This window comes from Ammospiza nelsoni, chromosome 5 (assembly GCF_027579445.1).
Source record: "Ammospiza nelsoni isolate bAmmNel1 chromosome 5, bAmmNel1.pri, whole genome shotgun sequence".
In the NCBI taxonomy this organism is placed as follows: Eukaryota; Metazoa; Chordata; class Aves; order Passeriformes; family Passerellidae; genus Ammospiza; species Ammospiza nelsoni.
Window position 1 is genome coordinate 46,814,476 of NC_080637.1, and position 22,666 is coordinate 46,837,141.

A 22,666-nucleotide genomic window follows, 5' to 3' on the forward strand; every position below is an offset into this window, starting at 1 on the left:
GCAAGGGTCAGTCCGAGGCCAGGCTGGCAAATAGTCCTGTCAATTCACAGGTGGATTTCACATGTCAAGGGAAGGGTCCTTAGGATTGTCAGGCCAGCTAAACTCATGATCACATAATTTTAGTTGGAGAAAATAAAAAATAAAGGCCTATTATCACAAATTGATCACATTATTAATATATCTCTCAGGTAACCCACCTCTTTGACAATGGAGCTACTGTCTTTTTTGCTGTTTTCATGGCAGTGTGGGGTAAGTTTTCATTTTGATATTAAGTAATTGCACTGTCTCTTTCTTAAAGAATATGATGCAACACAGGCCTTTTTATTTTCCAGCACACTTTTTATCTGACACTAAGAAAAAGAATATAGGGTAGAGACTTTTCTGTTTCTGCAATAGGAAGATGCAATTGGTTGAATCAAGTTTTTATTTGATAATAATTTTTTAATTTAAACATAAACATGAATGCAGTTATGTAGTGTCTACACAGTGTATATATATATATATATATATATATATATAAAACTCTGTGGGAATTTCTAACCATTTTTAAATCCATTGGTACTAAGGCCTTCTCTTTATTAGTGCTCAGGACTTCTCCTAGCTTAGGGCAGTTCAGTTTAGTGTCAGTATTAAAATGGAGTAGCATTTTTCCCCACCTTGCAGAAAGGCAGTAAAACTTAGCTCCATGTAAGCTGGTTGCAGTGAAAGCAAAGCTCTGATGAAATAAATAAAAGATTTCATTGAATGGCAAATTGATCCAAGTGTGGTCTAACTGTTGCCATGGAGGCTGAATTTTGCCCATAGAAATGTTCTATTTTTGGCTCAACTATTTTTCCTACTATGTCATGTAGGCAGAATTGAAGGCAAGAGGAACCAGTAATTTCCGACAGCACAAAAAATCATTTCAAACAATCCCTGAACATGCCCAGCCTCTTTGCTGCTCCCAAGCCATTGTGAGAGAAGGTTAACAACTGTAGAAAATGGCTCTACAAGGGGAGTCAAAAACAGCATCCAAGTCCTTGAGCTACCCAGATTTAGTCATTGTTCTCCTGTTCTTACTCACACATCTCCAACTGCTTTGGAAAGGTGTCCAAGTAATTATAACCAATTTTAAACTGCAAATCTCTTTACTGAACCATAAGAAATATCCAGGAGGCAACATGAGAGCCACCAGAGCAACACAGATTAGCTTACCTGTCTATCTCAGTTCCTTCCTCCAATCAAGCCTATTTATGCCATTTCATGTAATACTAAAAATATTCAAATATTACAAATCACATTTAAGAAAAATCCACAGATCATACAGTCTTTATGTTTCTGCTTGTTATTTTGTCTTTGTTTTAGAGCTACACAGAGCTAAGAATCACCAAAAATTTCTAAGCCTTAAAGATTTCCCCTAGATGCTTACTCAGCTTTTCCAAACTCTTTCTCCAAGTTGAAAATTTCCAACACAATATACAGGCAGGGAAATCTCTAGGTAGGAAAATTGATGGGTTAACATTGCTGAACATTTCTGGCAGTGTTCCTAACTGCTGGTGAGCATTTCTTCAGAGTGCAGATTTTGCACCAGTGCTTTTGTCTCTCTTTAACAATAACAGTGCTTTCAGAAAACAGCTGTGCTCGCAGCATGGTTTCTGTGTCTTAGCAGTGCCCCGATCCAGGGCTGTAGGAGAAGCAGCTCTAGGTAAGGGGAGTCCCTCACAGAGGTCACCATGCCCAGTCCTGCCTTGCTGTCTCTGCCTTTTAGAAGTCTGAGGAGGCTGAACATGCCTACCTACAAAATGTTGTAGGCCCTCTCTTCTCCCTTTCCTCTCTCCAGTCAACAGGAACCACATCTCTCTCTAGTTAGCTTCTCCTTCCTCCCCCTCCTTCAGCATCACTGTCAGACTCCCAGCCCCAATCCCAGACCTAGGAATCTCCACACCAGCCTGCCAGGACTGAGCAATGCACTGCCCACCCGTGCATCTACAGCACCAAAGTCCGCAGTGAGATAAGAAAAAAATGCAATAGAAGCTGCCCCCGGGTGATGTGGCCACTGGAGAAGAGACTCCAGCAGAGCAGCTGGGCTGAGAGCTTTCCCCCGCACTTCTGGTGGCTCACACCGTGCTTGGGAGCTGGCTGCCAAGAGGGAGGGAGGGCAGCACCAGCAGGAGCTGAGACTGTAGGGAATGGCTTGGGGAATGGGGCAATCCTCTGGCTCCACACAAAACATGCTTCCTTAAAGAAGAGTTTGCAGAGAAACAGTGAGATTGTGGAGGTATTTTCCATGCAGACAGGGATAAAGAAACGTTAGGATAAGGGAAATCACACTTCCCAGGGATTTTCTGTTCCTGTATTTAGGAGCTGGCTTACTGCCTGTTAAATGGGTTTTCAGTCTGCAGTAGGACTACTGGCAGCTGCAGGCATTGCCATCATGGCAGTAAATCATAGAGGAAGAGAAGAATCAATGATAGCAGTTTGATTGTGGAAATGTTTTTTCTGTCAGCATGAAACAACTGGCAAGCTCAGAAAATATTGGCTGTGAAAACTTCAGCCTTCCAGATGATCCAGTTTGACAGATACTGACATATTAAATAATTATGGCAGTGTTTTCATAAAAAGAGAATGAAAGTAAAAAGAAAAGGCAGCTAGAACTGTGTTACCACTTTAGCCAGAGTTTATATGCTGTTTTATTATGTAAAGTATTTTCTTCACCATCTTTAGATCCATTAGTAAGCTCCCATGTTGACAGAGAAGCCTCACCCATTTGCTTGGGGGTTTCAAAACCAGCTGTGGCCATTGGTCTATCCATGAAGAGGTGATCTGTATGATGCTTTCATCCTTTTGCTCTGAAGACATCTTTAGTTGAGGAATTAAGTTGTCTGCTCCCATTTTAAATATAAATAAAATACATCTCCAAGTGATGAGCAAACATCTGTGGCCAGGCTGCAGAGAGGAATTACCATGACAAATGCTAGCAGGGGGTTCTTGATTTGTGAAGCAGCAATGAGCCTGACTGTAAGGCTCTGAAGCTCAGGGACCCATCTTTTATAATGCTTCATTGTGGCACTAGTGAGACCCATCAAAGAAAGTTTGGAATTGTTAAGTGTACCAGGGGATACTGGAATAGAAGTACACTTCTCTTTAAAAAATACATTGACCCTTCACCTCACTTATTTAATTTCTGCCTGGTGTTGGCAAAGAAGTAAAAGTAATTGATAAAATAAATTTTAAAAAAGCATGATACTTGCTAAAGTATACCTGACAGCCATATGACTTGAGGAAACTTTCCTTTTTAACTGATTTATCAAAGGACAAAAAGCCTCCATTCAGTGCAGTTAAGGAATTCATTATTAGTTTGTATAAGTTTTTTCTGTATTGAAGCTTCTGTTGAAAGGAAATACTCTTTCAGTATTGGAAACAGATTGGAGCTATATTTCCAAACAGATTGGAGCTATAAATCTTTGTGGTTTATAGGGAAAAAGTGAGTCCCTGTAATCACTAACTTTTTAAAAATCTTTTCATTGGTGAACAGATTGCCATTGATGCTTACTGAGATGTGATCATCTCAGAAGCTGGAGAACAATTTTTGCTTGATGACATTTTCCAGATGTCCAAAGCTTTCAAAAATAGGGAAGCAATATCATGTTTTGTGTTTCTGTACAAGGGAGAAACACTTCCACTTTGTTCTTTATGTATGCCTTGAGAAGTGTTTGGCTTGATGATAAAGCAGCTCCCATATCTAGGAAAAGTTCCTCTCATTTTACTGCTGAAGTTAGATTCTTACCAAAGACAGAAACTGAGAGAAAGGTATTAATTAAAAAAAAAAATATTGACATTTAAAGTGAAGGAAAAAGTAATTCTCCTTAACAAAATTTAGGTAAATTTGACACTCAGTTGACTCCAGCATGTTTCAGTAAAGCCAGATGGAATTGTAGATTTTGATTTTCCAATTGAGGTACTGGGGAAACCTATTGCAAAGCTTTTACTGCCTGGATGTTTCCAGACACTTTAGAGCAAAATTCTGTAACTGTTCAAAAGGAAAGTTCAGCAATTTATCATTTCTAAATCCATGCTGAAGGCAGAGTAGGCTGGTGGTAGTTTCTCTCTCTGTACACATCTTTGGGGAGCTAAGGGATGGAAGAAAAATGCTTTTTAAAATTTTTTCCTGTGTAGCATGTTTCCTTTGATAAAGGAAGCAGCTTTAGAACACTCACTGAAAGGCAAAATTGGGAGGGGAAAAAGAGGACTGGCATGAAGAATTTAACACTTTTTTCAAGCAATAAGAAAAGCCAACATAAAACAATTTTTCTGTATGTATCTGTTAGTCTAATAAAAGACATTACTTTCCTACAAATCTTGCCTCTAGCATAAAACGTTGACATTAATCTGCTCTCCAAGGAGATAGAATTAAGGGTGTTCTTCAGCAGGACTCCTGGTATATAGAATATATTCTAGGAGTCAGGATGGATATATTAAATGGTGCTCTGAAATACAACAGAGAGAGGATTTCTGAGAGAAGATCAGGGTAAAGCTATTTCCTACAAGAGGCCATTTGCATTACGAGGTAAGATCACAACTTGTTACAAAAGCATCTGAGGAAATGATGTTAAGACAGCTGCTTGTACAAGTGGATATTGAGGAGCCAGCTGCAAGGTTGAGTTCTGAAGCAGGACAAATGTAGTATAGGAAAAGCTAGTAGAAGATCTGGGAGCTAAGGCTAATAAGAAATGCAAAATTCCGAGCAGGAATTATTGAGAAAACTCAGGATCTGGTTTACCCAAATGGGAAAATACAACTGTGTCCTATTGAATGTCAAAGTCGGAAAAGGATGCTGAAGTTTAAATAGGGTATTTGTAGTTAAAATTACAATTAGAGAATAAGCAGATAAATTTGAAAATGCAGTTCTTTTAGAAGACCTCAGTAGCACAGTAAATCAATCAAAGATAGTTATTTATAGCACATTTTAAAGTATCTAGCAAGGGAAAGCTGCATACTGACCTGAATAGAGGGAGAAAAGTGTAACACAGTGAAAGCTAAAACAGCACTGTACAGAACATCATATTTGCTACTTAACAATTAGAAAATAACTTTCTAAAGAAGCTTCAGGAACTTCACATACTTACTCTGACAGGTGCTAAATGTGCTAAACACAATATGCATAAATTCCTCACTCCAGGTGTGGGAAAAACAAGAAAGAAAAGAAGTATTGTTCAACAAAGGTGTATCTGAGACGTTCAGGGCTGGAACTCAAACACCTACTGGAGTTCTACTACCAGCAGCTTCCTGGAATGGGAACAAAGTGGCAGAAATCAATCAGGCTTCTTCCTCCTAGGTTTCCAAACAGTGCAGGACTACTTGTTTAGCCTGAACAAAATAATTCAATATGAGCTGATAGGAGAGAAGCAGTTCTGCCAGGAAAAAAATTAAGGAATGAACCATGTTTGTGGTTCAGTAGCAGTGGAGCCTCATTAGCACTTACTGGTTTTGCTGATCACAACCAATCATACTGCAACTAGTACAAACATTTATAGGCTTATGACTCTCTATTAGACTAAAATCAAAGTGCTTGTGACTAGGTGTAACATAATTCCAGCTTGCAGAACAATAATTACCTGATATATGAAAATGCCCTCAAACCAAATATCTGCTTCCTTAAACATGCTTTTGATACCTTACCTTGTCTGCTTGTACTGTTTATTTCCTAAGCACACTTTCACTGCACTAGCTGATACAATAAAACCTAATTCTCCCTGTCTAAAAATTAACTTTTACCAAACTGATGCCAGTACTTAGTATCAGGTCCCATTTTTATCAATATGCTGCAGTAGGGCAAACAGCCCTTTAAGGAGACACTTTTATGACTGGATGTGAATTATATTGCCAGATGATTGTGACACTGTTACAGCTGATACTGTAGCTAGCTCATGAACAAAGAGGTTTATGTTCTCTGGGTATCAATCTGCTGCTTCTCAGTGAGCAATAAAGGGCAGGCTTCCTCTCCACAGTGGGAGAAGCCTACCCATTGATTTGTGTTAACTTTAGGTAGTTTCTACATCCTTTACACAAAATAAATGTTTAACACTGCTGTAACTTTAGGCAGACTGAGTTTTAATCTTTGGATTATGAGCATATTATGCTATTACTGTTTCCTTGATTTTTTTTTTTTTCCATCACACAATGAAAGCACAATTGTCATATCAAAGTGGGAATTTCCTCAAAAATCCTTTACATTCAATTGGTCTGTGAGGGCTCCAGGAAAGCTGATACCTTTATGTCTGATCACTCTGTCAGTGCCCTGTTATGGTGAATCTTCACTGATCTGCCCGCTGGGTTAGAGGATAGTTCCACTGACTTGTTCAGGGACACACACCAACAGCAGAAGAGAGACTCCCTCCCAGGTCTTCACACTTCAATTCAAGTCTTGCCCACTGCTAACAACTGCCAGAGCCCTTGAAGGATTCACACCAACAGTTCAGGAGACAACACTCTTTATTAATATACACACTGTGAGTGGAAAATTGTGACAGGTTAAAATTCAAAGACAGTGACAGTGACAGTAGCTGACTGCAAAAATTAATTCAAAGCAATACCCAGACAAGTTCTAATCATCAATCAAACCTAGCACGAGAGGATCATTCAGTGACTATAGAATACAATGATTACCCAATAGATATTCCTTTGGAGGAGGAGACAGTTCAGCCCATCCCCTGATCCCAGAAGTTATGATGGAGTCTTCTCTAACTTTTCCCCATTCTTAACTTACTTTTATACTATTTGTTTACATTTAGATGGAACTTGAGTGGCTCTGGTGATACACACCTTTGCTACTGATAGGTTAAAATTCTCTCACTTCTCTCTTAAAGATAGAGTCAATGAAATATAAAGTGCATGCCCAGTGAGGGGAGGTTGTACCTTGAAGGTGGGTAACTTTGGGATGGAGGTGTGTGTTAATATTACAGTTAGGTTTTAATGAACCCAGTTCATCCAAGGACAACGATTTCACCACAGTTGCTGGCTCAGCAACAAGACACCTTCTCCTATCTCCCCTGGCTGAATGGTGCTGTGCCATTTATAAGCTGCAAAGTGCTATCAAGTTCCCCTCCCTGCAAGGATTACTTCAGAGGCTGACCTCTGTGTCTCCATTCTGCTCCACCCTCCATTCCATTCCATTCCATTCCATTCCATTCCATTCCATTCCATTCCATTCCATTCCATTCCATTCCTCTTAGCATTTGCTTAAATTTGCAGATTGTGTATATGGGGAGTCATGGTGGAATGGGTTTCGGGCATGCCACCCACATTCCATTCAGGCAGCAGCAAGTGTATTTTACCCTATAATTTCTGTATTGTTCTAAGTTCTGTTCAGAATGTGAATACAACCTCCCAGCTTTCTCTAAATTTTACTCCCAGTCATCTTCCTATAGCAGAAATGTGCAGACCTGTTACTCCATCTTGAGCTCCATCAATAAGGGCTGTAGTACACAATGTTTAAATACCAAACATAAACACCACACTGCACATACAAACTCACATACTGTAAAAATACAGGGGTTGAATTAAAAAGGTGTAAACCAGAAGTTCTCATTTCCCCAGCAGTACTCTGCACATTTTCAAATGCACTGGACTGTGCTTCCTCTGGGTTCTGGTTTCTGTGTCATGTAAATGGTCTTCAAAGAAAGAAAGTTACTCCATTATGTACAATGGCCGCAAGAAACCTCTAGCTTCATCAGAAATCTGCTTTATCGAGTAGTGATGACTCACAGGAATGATTTTATTCTTTGAGAGCACTCCCTTGGTTGGTTAGAAATTAAACATTCTCATTTAGCACCAAATGAAATCTCTAAAGCCTCAATCATACTTGAAGCAAGCAAACTAATCCTTAGAAAGCAATGCTTTTTGAAAGCAGTTTTGATCATCAGCATGATTTGCTGTTCAAAGGAACCCATTTATGCAAAGAAATTAAAATAATGTAACAGCTTCATTCAACAGTTCTGTGATAGTCATTAACATTTTCTTGACTTAAAACCAATTTTGCATCTTTTTCTCTACTTGCTCTAGCCACTGTTTTTCTGGAGTTTTGGAAAAGAAGGCGAGCAGTAATTGCTTATGACTGGGACTTGATAGACTGGGAAGAAGAAGAGGTTTGTATAAAAACATGTACTCCTTAACCTTTAATACAAAATTATTTGGTTGAAAATGTATGGTTTTATTTTGCATTTATTTTCAGTTCATTCTTTAAATCTTAATAAACTAAGAAATAAGGATTTTTCTCCTCAGATGTTTCCTCTGGAATGTAAAGAAATTTTCTCCAGGCCAAACTGTCCTCTTTTTTCCCACTTTTGTCAATCTAAATTAATTTGAGAGATTTCAGGAAAGAAATGCACTATGGGAGAAATGCATTTTTATTTTGAAAGGTGGAAATTATTGACAGCCCAGTGTACCCTGAATTTTGGCAAATGAGCTTTTATCTATTCTTTTAGTTTGTCATTGAGAGTATTGATGGAAGGAAAGGCTTTGAAGCTTGCACCAGCTTCTGAACCTTCAGGTGCCGGTTATCTTAGAGAGAGAGAGAGAGAGAGAGAGAGAGAGGGGGAAAGAGAGAGGACTTAATTCATTCTTGTTGGTACAGGAAATCCCCTTAGGGAAGGCGCTAAACTTCAGAAAATAGCCTTTATCTTTTCCTCTCTGGTGATCACCAGAAACTCCATGCTTTTGGGACTGAGAACTTAGGTCTAAATAGAACTAGAAGGTTTTATTATGCAGGAGAAAAGCAAGATTCAGTGAGTGTTGAAGAAAAAGTGCTACTCCAGTGGGATTTGGACATATAGGTGTCTATAAATCTGCTCTCCTTACTCTACAGAAGCTCTTGGAGTGATGGTAAGAGGCTGCTGTATTGGTCTCAGTGAAGTTGAACCTCTACATTGCTGCTTTGGTGGAAGATTTTCTTTTTTATCAATCTTGCCAGCAGAGAATCAGCCTTCTGAGTTATGGGATTTTTGTCTGTATGAGGCAAAGTAGCTCAATGAGGCTATGAAATGGTGGAATTGCTGGTAGGATTTTCTTTTAAATGTTTAATTACTAAGCAAATAACCCAAGAACGTAACATGAAATGACTTACACAACTGGAAATTAATTTCTCTGTATCAACAGGAATGTTGTTATCTGTGCACATATGCAGTCACTTCTGGGTGATACCCCAGGACTATCTTCTTATTTATAGGAAATACTCTAATTGATTCAACTCTTCTGAGATTAGCAAGCTGCTCTTGCCAAGGCTGGCAAGTCACAAAGGGATTGAGACAGTCCTGCCTGAGGTTCACATAGTGGTCAGGATTGGCTTGCAGGGATCATGTCTTCTCATGGCTAGTTGTAAAAAAAGCCACTGCTGCTGATGCAGACAGCTAAGAAAAACTTTACCAAATTGCAATTTGCAAGTGACAGCTATAGCTTCCTCTGTGCCCCTGGAATGACAAGGAGCCTTTAAAAAACAAAATAGAATAGTAAGTACAGTATGAGGCTCTCTTTATATTTTTCCTAGGAAGTCTGGTTTTGCAGAGGTTTGTAGTTTGGGATCTTATATATCTTCATCTTTCACCATTTAAACTACCTGGATTTGGGATTATGCTGATTTATAAAGCCATCCACCTGAATCTTCTCTGATCAGTTCATTTACAAATATTGAATTTCCTGATAAGGTTGTCCTTAAGTGACACTTGTTTTGGGTTTTTTCGATAAGATATATTTATATTCCCCTGGCATATTATTTCAGTTTGGCCTGCAGGATGATATTTGCATGTTGGTAATTTTCAGAGGATACTTGCTCCCTGTTGATGTCAGCTGGTCTTTTATTCTCACACCAGAGTTCTTCCAGCAGGCTGTGTCAACAAGACCTCTGTCAGGAGCAGTGGTGACAGCTAAGCATGTCCCAGCTTCAGGGTCAGCCCAATGGGCACTGCCTCCTCTGCTTGAGTATCTAAAGCTGCACTTCTCCATTGGAACTGCACCCTCCCCCTGAGAAAAACACAGTTTGGAAGCGAGTGCTCCAGATGAAAGTGTGGAGAAAAAATGTGGAGATCATTTCCCTGCTCTGTGGCTCAAAGCCCACCTCTTCACTTTGCCATTGTCCTCACCTGCAAACCACAGGCTTTGCTTGGAGACTTACTTCTGGGGATGCTATACTTGTACCAGTGATCAAGATTCAAATTTTCAATCTACAAATTCTTTTTCTGGGCTATAGAGGACAATATGGTTGGACTAGGAAGGATGGGACTATTTCAATAATTTACTTGTTGAAGTATTAGAAAATTCTTGGGGAAAAAAGGAGGTATTTCACAAAGAAATTTAGAATAGTTCTTCTAGAGCACTAATACATGGTCTAAGGCAATTCACATTACTCCATATAATGTGTAATGTGAATACACACATATAGGGTTTCTCTTATGAAAAAGTTGGAATTCTCCATGTGTGAGAAATGGGAAGGAGGGAGAACAGTCTGTTTTATGTAGATTGGAAGAGATTCATCCTGTGGAGTTTCATTGGGAAGTTACATGTTAGTGAGATGCCAATGAGAATTTTTACTCTAGAAGGTGAAAATTTTTCTCCTAACATGCTACGTTCTAATAAAATCACTGCTAATTAAATTTCCTCTCTGCTTTCCATTCAGTTATCACTAGAAAAAATCAGCTGATGGCTTTTATTAGTTATTTCAAAGACATCGATTAAAGAGTTCTATTTACCATTTTAAATCTCAAGCTTTTGATAATGAAGATTGTTATTTTATTAACAATATGTGTCTAGCCTTTGCTTGCTTTAACTTTCATTGTCAAATTGAAAAATAAGGGTTTTATTACAAAGGGAAATTTATTAATTCCTAGCACTAATATACTGAAAAAGCAGCATTTATAAGGCTTCCTATCTCTTTGTTATCACCTTCATGTTCTAAATGAAGAGACAAATAAAGGAAACAATGAAGACAATGGAAAGGAGAATTGCACTTATTCAGATATGCAGCCTTGTGAATTCCTCACCACTTTAGATTCTCATCCAAGAAAGGTATACAGCAATCCCTGCAATGTCTGGAAATTTGAGCTGAGAGTCTCCTGCCTCTTTTAACCCTACATATCTGGATTTCCTGCTCTTGCAAGCCAGGTGCGAGGTGGGAGACATGGAGAGCAATGGCATCTTGGGTGGGCATGCCACAAGAAACCAACTGCATGCAGTTCCTGGCACTCCCAGGTGAAATCTGGCTTCTGTTGCTATTTGTAGCATATTTTTTCTGTTTCTTCAGTGTCACTTTCTTTGTAGCATTAACCTCAGCCAGACACAGTACTGTTTACTTGCCCAAGCATTGCTGAGTATCATTAAACAGGTACAAAGTGTAATGCCAGATTTCCAAGGTTTTTTTTGAGAATGTCTAAAAATAGCATTTGCATTATTGCATCAGCTGGAGATTTTAGGACATGTGGATATGATAAGAACTTCCCTACATTACAGATTGTAAAAGATAATCAAACCTTGGCTCAGAGAGGGGTACCGAGAAGTAAAGGTTTCTTGTCTATGACAAGCCAGCTGGCAGAGCCCTTGCGCAATCTACAGGGTAAAATTCTCAGGAGCCCTGCTTCACAGCTATCACACTGTGTCCTTTTTCATGCCCCTGGGCACACAGGAATGCTCCTTACATTGTTCCTTCTGCCAGACTAGGGTCTGGTCAGCTTCCTTCAGCCCTGACATGGCAGGAACTGCTTGAGCAAAATAGAATAAGAGCAAGGTATTACTCTGCCTCCACAGAAACATGCTTAGCCTTTTTGTATAGCTGAGGTAAGGCTGGTTCCCTCAAGCACATAATTAGTTACAGAGGCATTGCAGCTAGGCATACATGCCTCTTCATTTTTTTTTATAACTTGTTACCAGATTGCTGCAGGAATTTGGAAATTAACTGTGTTAAGAAAGCATCTTCAAAACTTGGAAGGAGGAGAATAAGACATGACTTCTTCCCCCCTTCCTCTTCGGGGAATTTTTAAAAAAGGATGTAGAATTTTAAGATATCTCACCTTTATTTACATTCTGAAGATTTGTGTGAAGAGTTACCGTTCACCTATTTCAGTGCAATCATTTAAGGTCTGGGCATTTCCAGCTTCAGTCAGAGTTCAGTTACATGCAGTTGAAGGGCTGGAAATGACAGAAATGTGTAAGCTGGTTCTTGTCTGCTCCCTTGTAGCCAGCTGTACCACAGAACAGCTCTCCAGTATGCAGTAGAGTACTACAAACACTGCTCTAATATCTGCCAGCACTTGTGAGAGCCCATCCACCCAACCTGGTGCTTTATCTCACCTCTCACAGTGTCCTGGATGCCAGACTGGAACAAGGTGACACAGAACACGCAGCTCTTGGTGATGTTCGAGCAGAGGGGTGGCACTACTGCAGGTGTCACCTGCACCAGGGGTGATCCTGTCTTCTGGCAATGCTGTAAACAGATGTAACCAAATCTCTCCCCAAGTAATCCCCAGATTTCAATTCACAAGAGGGTTTTTCCTTTGACACATCTGCTGCTGAAAGATGTTCCTGCTAATAATATTGTCCAAGTTAAGAAGTAATTAAGCAGCATTAGATGGCATGGATCCTTCTTCAAATGCTGAGAAGTTTTGTTGGTAGTGGAAGTGTAACCAAATGCCTAGCAATCAGCAATTAGGCTTGGAAAAGGAGGTTTGGTTGTTAGGGTTTTGTTGTTGTTGTTGTTGTTTTTGTTTTTTCTTAGTTGTAAATTTCCAGTATCAATAGGATAATGTCAGACTGAAAAATTCTGTGGTATCAGTCTTAAAATGATTTGTCTCGCAGCCACGTAGTTTTGAAAGAGCATTATTTAGAGGAATAGCTAATCGGGGATTTTTCTAAATACTTTCAGTACTTATTTTTATGAGTACAGTGATTTATTCTAGTTCTCATGAAGGAGACCTGATTTCCCAGCTCAGCTTTTATAGTAGCTGTGCCAGCTGCTGAATTCAAAGATGTAATTCCCCAGAACAGTGATCTGATAACAGATCTGAACTTTCCTACAGAGTTTTTCCTAGCTGGGCTGTATGTGAACATTATCTGTCTGCTCTTTTAGGAGGAAATACGTCCTCAGTTTGAAGCCAAATACTCCAAGAAAGAACGAATGAACCCCATATCTGGGAAGCCAGAGCCTTATCAAGCATTTGCAGATAAATGCAGCAGACTCATCGTTTCTGCATCTGGAATATTTTTTATGGTTTGAGAACTTTTATTTATTTACCAGTTGAAAAAGAACAAAATATTATTATCTCTGCTAGTAGAGTAGGTAAATATTGGATATGACTGCTTGAAAGTGGAATGAGCTCTATGCATGTTGAAAATTTACATAGCAAATCACTTGAGTTTCTGTCAAGTCCTACACTGATACACTCTTCACTGTGTCTCACAGACAGCTAATCCCTTCCTTCAAGGCTGCACCTGTGACATGTATGTAGTGACACTATCACATTCAGGCACAAACTTGAGCTGGCTGAATTAGCTCACTGGTAGCCTTGCCTGTGTAAACAGTGCAGAACGATGGGGAAACCATAGGAGAAGCAGTTTTTCTTTGTAAACTTCCCAGAGAACATAAATAGGATGCCTAGAGTGCTTAATGATGTTAATACAACCTAGTTTCTCAGTGTGTTGAGGAGATGAGGAGAGTTCATATGCCTAGTGCAGTCGAAATGGAGAAACCAATGTTCCTTGATTAAAATGATGCATTTATCCCTTTAGTTATGCAAAACTAAAAGGAGCAGCAAAATCTCTCCTAACAGAGAGCTGCATGCACTTCTGCAGAAACACCCCATCCTCTAATTTCAGTGAAGCAGATGTGGGCTGTTATTCACATGACAACAGGAGTGGTAGCGCTGCTCTTGAAAGCACAGTGCTGGTCTGGAATCAACAGACTGCCACGGAATTTACTGGGACTTTTCCAGGAGACAAGACAATGATAGATGTGTACAGCCTCAGGAGCTGTGGAGAGCCAGGTAGGTGAGCTAACCCAGCAATAGGGCAGAGGACAGTAAGAAACTGATGGCTCCAAAATTGCCCAAAACAATCTAGGTCAAGAAAGGCAAGAGCATTATTGAGATGAACTGTGCTCTGGTACGTCAGGTGGATGGACACCCTGACTCAGCCCTTGAGGACATGTACTCAGGACTGCAGTCTCTGCTCAGAATTGATACTACAACTCCCATATTTTGTGTATTTTCCCCATGTTTTTTTTTTTTCTTGAAGGGTGGCAGTATTTTACCTTGTGCAAACTCAGTCATAAATCTTCTTGGACTAGTGATAGATCTCACTCAAAGTTCCAGAGAGAGTAGGCTTGCTTTAAATTGCATGCACCCCAAATTATTGTCCCCATAACAGCCCTTAAAACAGGACAAAAATTATTTTCACTGAAGTTGCTTTTACTGTTAGCATAGCATGGGCTTCCAGCAAGTTAGAAAATCTACACTTTTTTGACCATTTAGATAAGAATAATTTTTTTAATTACACCTTTAACAGGGGATATACACTTACCAAACTTCAAGTTAGGGCAGTTCTTAAAATTTCTCAGCATGACTCTCACAGTGTAGTAAATAAGGCAGCTCAACCGTTGCATGAGGAACATTAAGTCATTAAGCAGCCTGGCTCAGCTGTGGCTTTCTCATTCTGTCACATTTGCTAAAGTTTCATCACAGAAGAAATCACAAGGGAAATTGAACTGGTTACCTTCTCTAGATAGAAACTTTCCAGAACTGTAGGAAGCAACAGCTAGCTAGGCTGGCTTGGCAGGGCTGTTTTTGAGGCACTGCTTACAAATGGAGACATTTTTGTGAAGATTGAAGTCCATCAGATCGCAAAATCCATCCCAAGTATGATACCATCAACCTGCAACGGCAGCTTGAGACTAGCCTCTGTACATCATGTGCAGATAAAGAAAATTTCTAATTCTCAGAGCTGGCAATACTGTTTCCCACATTAATGTTAAGGATGAGGAACACTTTCAAGAAAATATTTAAAACTGAAAATTATTTTAATATTATTTCAACTGTATTTTTCATTATGACAAATAAAAAGATCTTAACAGGAAGAAAAATCATCACATTGAAACCTTCCTCTGGAATAGAAAGGAATGCACTTTTAAAGTCTTTTATTTCTTTTAATTTTGAGAGTTTCAGGGACAAAGTAACTCCTGTTGCACTGGAAGTTTTCAGGTTCTTCTCTCTGATTTTTTCTTCCCTTAGATCTGTGTGGTGATTGCTGCTGTTTTTGGCATTGTTATTTACCGTGTTGTGACTGTCAGCACTTTTGCTGCCTTTAAGTGGGCTTTAATCAGGAATAACTCTCAGGTTGCAACTACAGGGACTGCAGTGTGCATCAACTTTTGCATCATCATGCTACTGAATGTGGTGAGTAAAATTAACATATCCAAAGTTATACCTAAGCTGCCAGAGCAGTAGATATCTCAGTCAGCAGACAACCAAATGCTTTCACTTATTTTTTCAGCAGGAGTGGTGTCTTGCTGAGCCAGATATGAAATTATTGTTTATGGACATCATTCACTATTTATATAAAGTGCAATTCCAAACCCAAAATATTATGCAGAGTATGGTTGAATATTCTGAAAATATTTTAGGGAGACGATCATACCCTTGCTTTATCCTCTGCCACTTCTTTCCCTTTTACATGTATGCAGTTTTCAGTCCACTTCATTAATACTCTTCTTTTCAATTGTGTTTTGATGTTTTTATTTTAATATAGTGACAAAGCTAATTCGTATTTACACTATTTTCAGTAATTCTAATTTCAGCTGTCATGGTAGTTTTCCAGTGAGGATATGCATATGCAGACCCAATGTCCATAAGCAGAACTCTCTTGAGCTGAAAGCTTCAGAAGGCTTGAGCAGATGTGATTTGTTCCAGAGCTGCCATGGCCTTTGCCAGCGTGCACCAGAGACATGGCCTGGGTGCACTGCAGTGGGGCTCGCAGCTGTTGTTGTGGGCTGGTTTGGAACCAGACTTGGGACAAAGACAAAAATGGAATTTCTATGTGGCAACAGTCCCAGTAAGAGAGTAGAGCATAGATTAGATGGGAAATGAGTTCCCTCCTTCAACTGAGATGCTGATACTCCTGTGTATTGCTCTGATAGCAATGTGTCTGCTCTTTGTTGCTCTTGGCAAGATGTGTATGGCCTTCCACTATCAGGTTTTGTCAACTGACATTATAAAAATGCCTTTTAGGGGAAGGAGGGTTCAGCCTACAAACCAGACAGGCATTGGAGCCAGAGTGTATCTCTGCCTACTCAACAGCAAGCATCCTCTGCAAACAGCTTGTTAGGCTTCCCTCCAGGAGATATGCTGATTTACTTCCTAGGGAAAAGATGAGATGTTATTTCAGGTCTGCTCATTTCCAAGGCTGGCTTAGACACTTCTTTCTTCTCTATGCAATATCCCAGCATTTCCATAATCTAAAAATTCTTTTTGACAGGTCCTTTTTTATATGGCAGGAAATTCCAAGAGTGTTTGCTGCAGGACTTTGCTTCTTTCTTTGAAGAAGGAAGAAGGCAAGACTGGATTAGTGACTAAAACAGTCTATCCAGAACTGTTGTTTTTCCTATGTTTTTCCTTAGGTGGAACTATAGGCTGAGAAAGGACAGAAAGGAGGAAGCTGATTTTTTGTCTGAGATTGTACTGGGGGTTCTCTTCTTTTATGTTATTTTTATTTTATTGGGTTTTGTCTCTAGCTTTGGGTTTTTTTCTTTACTCTACATAGAGCACACAATAAGCATAAAAGAAAAATATTGAAAACCATACATATATATCTATGCCAGTGCAACATCCATTTTCAAGCTATCAGTGTAAGTCATTGTATATGCAGTGAAGCAGCAAGAAAGAAATGCTGCACAAATGAAACTTCTTCATTCCCAAAGAGTTTAACAGCTCTGAGATTTTTTCTTTTAAATAGTGGAAGACTGCTTGAAGGTGCCTTTTGAGAAACTTTGTTTTATTTCTTAAAATTATCAAATAAGTGGAGCACTGCAAAGATGGATTTCTCTAGCCTCATACTCATCACCATTCAATAAACACCACAACCCTGGATCTGGGTATAGCTCATGGAAGAAAAAGATCCACAAATATGAAACTGCAGGAGTTTTTCAAAGGAAGGTTTTGGGAGCATAATCCCTTGCTTCCCGTGATGGATTAATGTAGTTTACTGAAGGGCAATTGTGGGATTTCTTTTGGGAGAAGAAAAATCCCCAGAAGCAATTCAGGTAGTAGAATCCTGCGTGAACTGTGATTCAAGAAAAGTGCCAGAAGAGCAAGAAAAGATACAGTAATAAAACCAGAGCAGGCCAAGATGTGCATAGCAGTAGAGAATTCACTGCTAGAAGACTTGAAAACCAGCAGTGATTTTGATACAAGCTGACAGCCTCTCAAGGCATCAGGGGAAAGGTCTAGACCACAAGTAAATTCCAGACCAGATGTTCTGAGCACACAACAAAACAAAGTGACCCTCAAGCATAATGTCTCTCAGATAATCTTGCAGCCTGACCTGGAAACAATCAGTAGCTTTACCTAGGCTATGTAAAACTGTTAATTCCAGTAATATTGCCCATGGAAAATATGAACAGAGAACAGAATATGATCCCAAACAGGGTCCCTTGAGGGTAGTAGTGATAAACGACAGTAGCAGACAATTAGATCCAAACATTGTTAACAGAATCTCTAAACACAGTCTTACTGTTCCAAATGGAATAGCAACAAATTCAATTTTTAATAAACCCTTCTGTAGAGCAGTGAACATTTATAAAAAAACCACACTCCCTGCTGGGATCAGGACATTAATGACCCAGACATTTAGCACGTTTACAGTTGCCCTTAAGAGATGCTTTTAAACCCAGAAGAAACTACCTTTGTCATTACTTGAAACAAAACCATTTACTCCAAAGGCAGTGGAAAACTATTCTAAGCATGAAGTGGTTGTTAACATGGATGAGAGATTTCAGGATGACTTCAGCTCTGAAGCAGGCAGTTTGATCTGTAAACAATACATAACTCAATTTAAGCAAGAGATTCTAGGGATAACTGCAAATAAAAAGCAACTTTGCTGATATGCACTGTAGGAGTAAGTAAATACTTGAGCTTGAAATATGAGAGGCTTTGTATTCCTGCAGGCATCAGTGAGAGTTAAGGACATTTAGCAATTTGTAGGAATAGGCTCCAGACTCATTTAAAGCAAATGGAAATAATTGTATTAATTTACTCTAATACTGATGGTGTTGGTGATGTAGTTAATAGGTTCAAAATTCCTTTGCAAATACTGATTGTGAAAACCCTCCAAGTTAGTTTTGTAATCTTAACAAAGTTTGGAGTCTCCTGGAGAGTTTGAGAGCATGGTACTTGAAAATGCAGAAAGTACCACTTAGGATTTAGAAAAATGACACTGGCTCAGAGTAAGAAATGTGTGGGGATTACTAAAGATTTTCTCTGAAGTAAGCCTGTCCCCCCAGTATTTTTCCTCTCAGCACCAAAGTGCCAAGCAAAATCAAAAAGCCCCAAATAAACAACATATCCAACATACCATAGCATGCTCTTCTAGAGCGATTTTTCCCTTGTGAGGTGAATGTTCCATAAGTAACTAAAACAAACATCTCAGTCATGCTGTTGTTTCTTCTTTTCTTTTTGGAAAAGTTCTCTCACCCTTTTTCACTCTGTATATAAAGTAGGGACGATGACAGCATTTCTTCTTCATATATCATGGATGAGCATTAGATATAAAAACTTTACTTTTCCTTGTTTGATTATATCATTATTGTAATATTATGTAGTTTTATTGTCATTATCAGAACATCACAGAAATCATCTGCATGTCACATTTAACATGTTCTCTCCATTTTTGAGCCAGCCATGTAACTAAGAGGCTGATTCTTCTCTGTTACAGCTGTATGAAAAAGTTGCTCTTTTCCTGACAAATTTAGGTAAGTAATGTTAAATATAAAATTTAATAATATTGTACTTATTTATTGGTCCATAGACCCTGATAAAATTCAAATGTCTGCATAAATATGAAAAATCCTAATTAATTTGCAATCTATAGGAATTAATGTTTTTCTTATGTTTGTAAAAAGAAAGTATATAAACTAGACTACTGTGCCATTCAACCAGTGCTGACAACAATCATCCACATTTGTTCTTGTTTCTACCCCCTACCATCTAAGAATGCAAACAAATTGTTTCCTGTAAATACATGTAAAATTTCTACCTTGGAAGAAAAGACATGAGTTTTCAGACAAACTTAGCACTCACAACCTCCAGGGTTTGTAAATGTGGAAAAGGGGAGCCACTTCTGGAAAACAAATTCATCGCTTGAAACTAAGGTGCTAATTGGCTATCAAACATCTGCCTTTAAGAAGGGCAGTAAGGAGGGAAAATGACTAGGTGAATCATCAAGTCTACCTACACTAAACTACATGATGTTCTAAATTTCAGTGATCCTTTCAGCTCACTTGCAAAGGCAGTCTTCATGCTAGACCAAGGAAACGTTTTCTAAGGAGAGCATCCACTGCCAATGGGGTAGCAACAGGCTGTCATTCATATACCCATGGCTCAGACAGGATCTGTGGAGATCCTGATATATTATCCTGATATATTTGGAAGATTGCAGTAGTTGGGGGCAATGGGCAAGGGCTCCTTAGTGTCAAGAAGCCTGAAATGAGACACTGGCTGAAGGCCTGTTAAGCAAACCATATTATTGCACGTATACAAGTGGTTTGAGGAGGTTATTTTGAGCTCTTGAAAACCTGTGTACATTGATGATGCTCAGTAAATTATTTTGGACCAAACGGACAGATTTTGAGATTTTGATGCTTTGATGCTCAAAGGAAACAACTGATTTTAGCTTCTCACAGGGCTCTTCTACATCTGTGTAAAAAAGAATTATATTCATTTCTTAGTAAACTGAGAGTGCTCATTTGTATGCTGTAGTTTTAAAATATTTTTGCTATCCTGTATCTATGGAGAAGATATCTGCTAGCTACAGGGAAATATGACTTTCAAGTTTGTGAATTGTACAAGTTATATCCTCACAGCCTGGGGACAGGTAGTAAGATATATTCTAGAGACCTTGAAGCTTGATTACTTTCTGTTAGGTTGTCATCAAGGTAGGTCTGCTTTTTGCAGAAAGCACTTGTATGAAAATTCAGCAGGTCAAGTTTTTTTGATCCTGTTCAGATGATTTTGTGATTTTTATTCTGGTGGCCTAAGGAACTGATTTGATTTGAATTATCTTTATCAGTGTAATAAGCTCAAAGTAGAACTGACAGCAAAAGTACATTGAAAACATTGAGGATGTCCTTCTTCAGCTTTTGCATGACCTTTTTCAGAACTCACACCTGTGCTCCTCCAGAGCATCACCACTGTCTCTGATGGGCATGTGAGCAAAGCTTCAGCTGCAGCAGCCCTGTTATAGTCAAACTTGTCCTTCCTGCAGACTGGCATCTAATGAAAGGGCAGCTCCAAGTAAAGATAATCAAGTTTATTGCTTTTTCTGTACTTCTAGTACTTTACTGGAGGCTGCTTGGGAAACAATATATGATTATTATCATTATGATACTCAGAATCACCATGAGTAACTCCACTTCTCTGATTACTCCTGTTCACATCAATGGTCAGCTAACAACCAGCTCCTGCCAGCTGGAAAGTAATTCCAGACTATGGAACTGGTGTGTTGGCATGGACATTGTTTTCTTAACTTCTGTCTTGATATTTCTTGAGATGGAGAATAAAGGAACAGCACCCAAAGGCAAGAATATCTCTTCCCCTTTCCTGTTTGCCTTAGCCCAACCACTGAAAAATATTTTTTCTTGGATTTGTGACAAGCTCCCTGGGACAAGGAAGGGAAGCCTTGCAGTGGCACTCCTCTGATATATGTGGGCAAAGCCATGAAACAGAATTACCAGGAGGATTTTCTTCAGTTCAGAGTGGCATCTCTAACAAAAAGGCATTTAAATAGCTTTGGTGGAGTGGCAAAGTCATTGTGGTAGGATGCAGAAAATTATACAAGAGAAGAGCCTGAGCCTGTAAAGACCACTTAAATACAGGTGGGATGTTTAATATACACATTACCTTGACCACTTTCTTACAGTCTCAGGGGAACATACATATATATGCAGACACCAGAATAGATTTCTAAGTCTCTACAGGCTCACTTGCTGAATCCTGCTTCTGGGTACAATTTCCTCTGCCAGGTTATATTTTGAAAACAGCAGGCTAATTTACAAATATATTGCCAGCTCTTACAGGTGTGTGCAGCCTTTGTGCCAAGGGAAATTGATAATCTGAATAAGCTTCTGAAACTCTGATCATTTTCTTCACAGAGCAGCCTCGTACGGAATCGGAGTGGGAGAACAGCTTCACTCTGAAAATGTTTCTTTTTCAGTTTGTCAATCTGAACAGCTCTACCTTTTACATAGCATTTTTCCTTGGAAGGTAGGATTGATGTCTGCACACTCATGTGCAAAATGAAGTAGAGAGAAGAAATAAAATTGTTTGTAATGAAACAAAATGGACCATATTATCACACATATCAAAATGCAAATTCCAGCAGAACAGATTGCAGTTTTATACTCCTTTCAAAGGCCCAGAAACAGATGCAGTTTTCATTTCCTATCACCACATGGTCTTAATATTAACTTAACAATTTCATTATTGGAAACAGATGCATCTCACAATACTATACATGCAAGTCATTTCACTCTGGTTTATGTGTGTTATTTGTACACATAAATAAAGGATAGGATAGGATAGGATAGGATAGGATAGGATAGGATAGGATAGGATAGGATAGTTCAGTTGGAAGGGATTTGCTCTGATTACATGATCTGAACTGTTAAGAGTGATTTATGAGCTATCATTTGGGGGGGTTTTCCACATATATATCTATTATATATATTATATTTTTATTTTATATTTTATATACATGTATTTTGTGTATTTATGTGTCTATCTAAATATATATTATTTGTTTCTCTCTTTCTGGTAGTCTACTAAAAAAAGACCTCCTTTTTTAGTAGAGAAGTTTTGAGTAGAAGCATCCATTATTATGGATTATTTACATATGGGAAAACTTTGGGGCAAAACACAGGAGAATAGTTAGAAAATTATGCTTTTTACTTAAAACTAAAATTTTCACTGATTTCACAGGAAGGCAGACATCACAGAGCATTTTATCTTGCAAGGAAATGGACTGGCAGTTGAAAGCCATTTTCCAAACTGACGTGAGCAGTTTTGGTCAGATTTTCCCTCTGCTCTGCATATGTTGAATATCCAACAGCAGAGGATTGGTATCGAAATAAAACTGAAGCAAAAACATCTGTAGTCCTCCATGAGGACTATTCCAGGAATACCCATAAAACTTTTTACAGCATAACATCTTTTATAGTTACACCAGTCACATTAACACCAGATTAAAATTAGAGTGTGAGCTTTCTTGTACTACTGTGAACAGACTGCTGACACAACATAGTTAATCTATATTCCTGTGTTAAAGATTTACAGGACACCCTGGTGCCTACCTAAGGCTGATAAACCGGTGGAGGCTGGAAGAGGTGAGTGTTTGATAACCTGCATGCTGATTGATCTGCTCCCCACAGATGCCATGGATGCAAGCA

General features: G+C 38.9%; 1 protein-coding gene across 1 annotated transcript in view; it reads left to right on the forward strand.

Moving 5' to 3' along the window:
* Positions 1–22,666, forward strand: part of ANO4 (anoctamin 4) — a 128,734-nt gene that overhangs the window by 88,157 nt on the left and 17,911 nt on the right. The window contains exons 14-20 of the mRNA XM_059472566.1: positions 189–249; positions 8,041–8,123; positions 13,088–13,228; positions 15,243–15,407; positions 18,940–18,976; positions 21,374–21,485; positions 22,546–22,603. Of these exons, the coding sequence (XP_059328549.1) occupies positions 189–249; positions 8,041–8,123; positions 13,088–13,228; positions 15,243–15,407; positions 18,940–18,976; positions 21,374–21,485; positions 22,546–22,603 (657 nt within the window). The remainder of the gene's footprint in view (positions 1–188; positions 250–8,040; positions 8,124–13,087; positions 13,229–15,242; positions 15,408–18,939; positions 18,977–21,373; positions 21,486–22,545; positions 22,604–22,666) is intronic.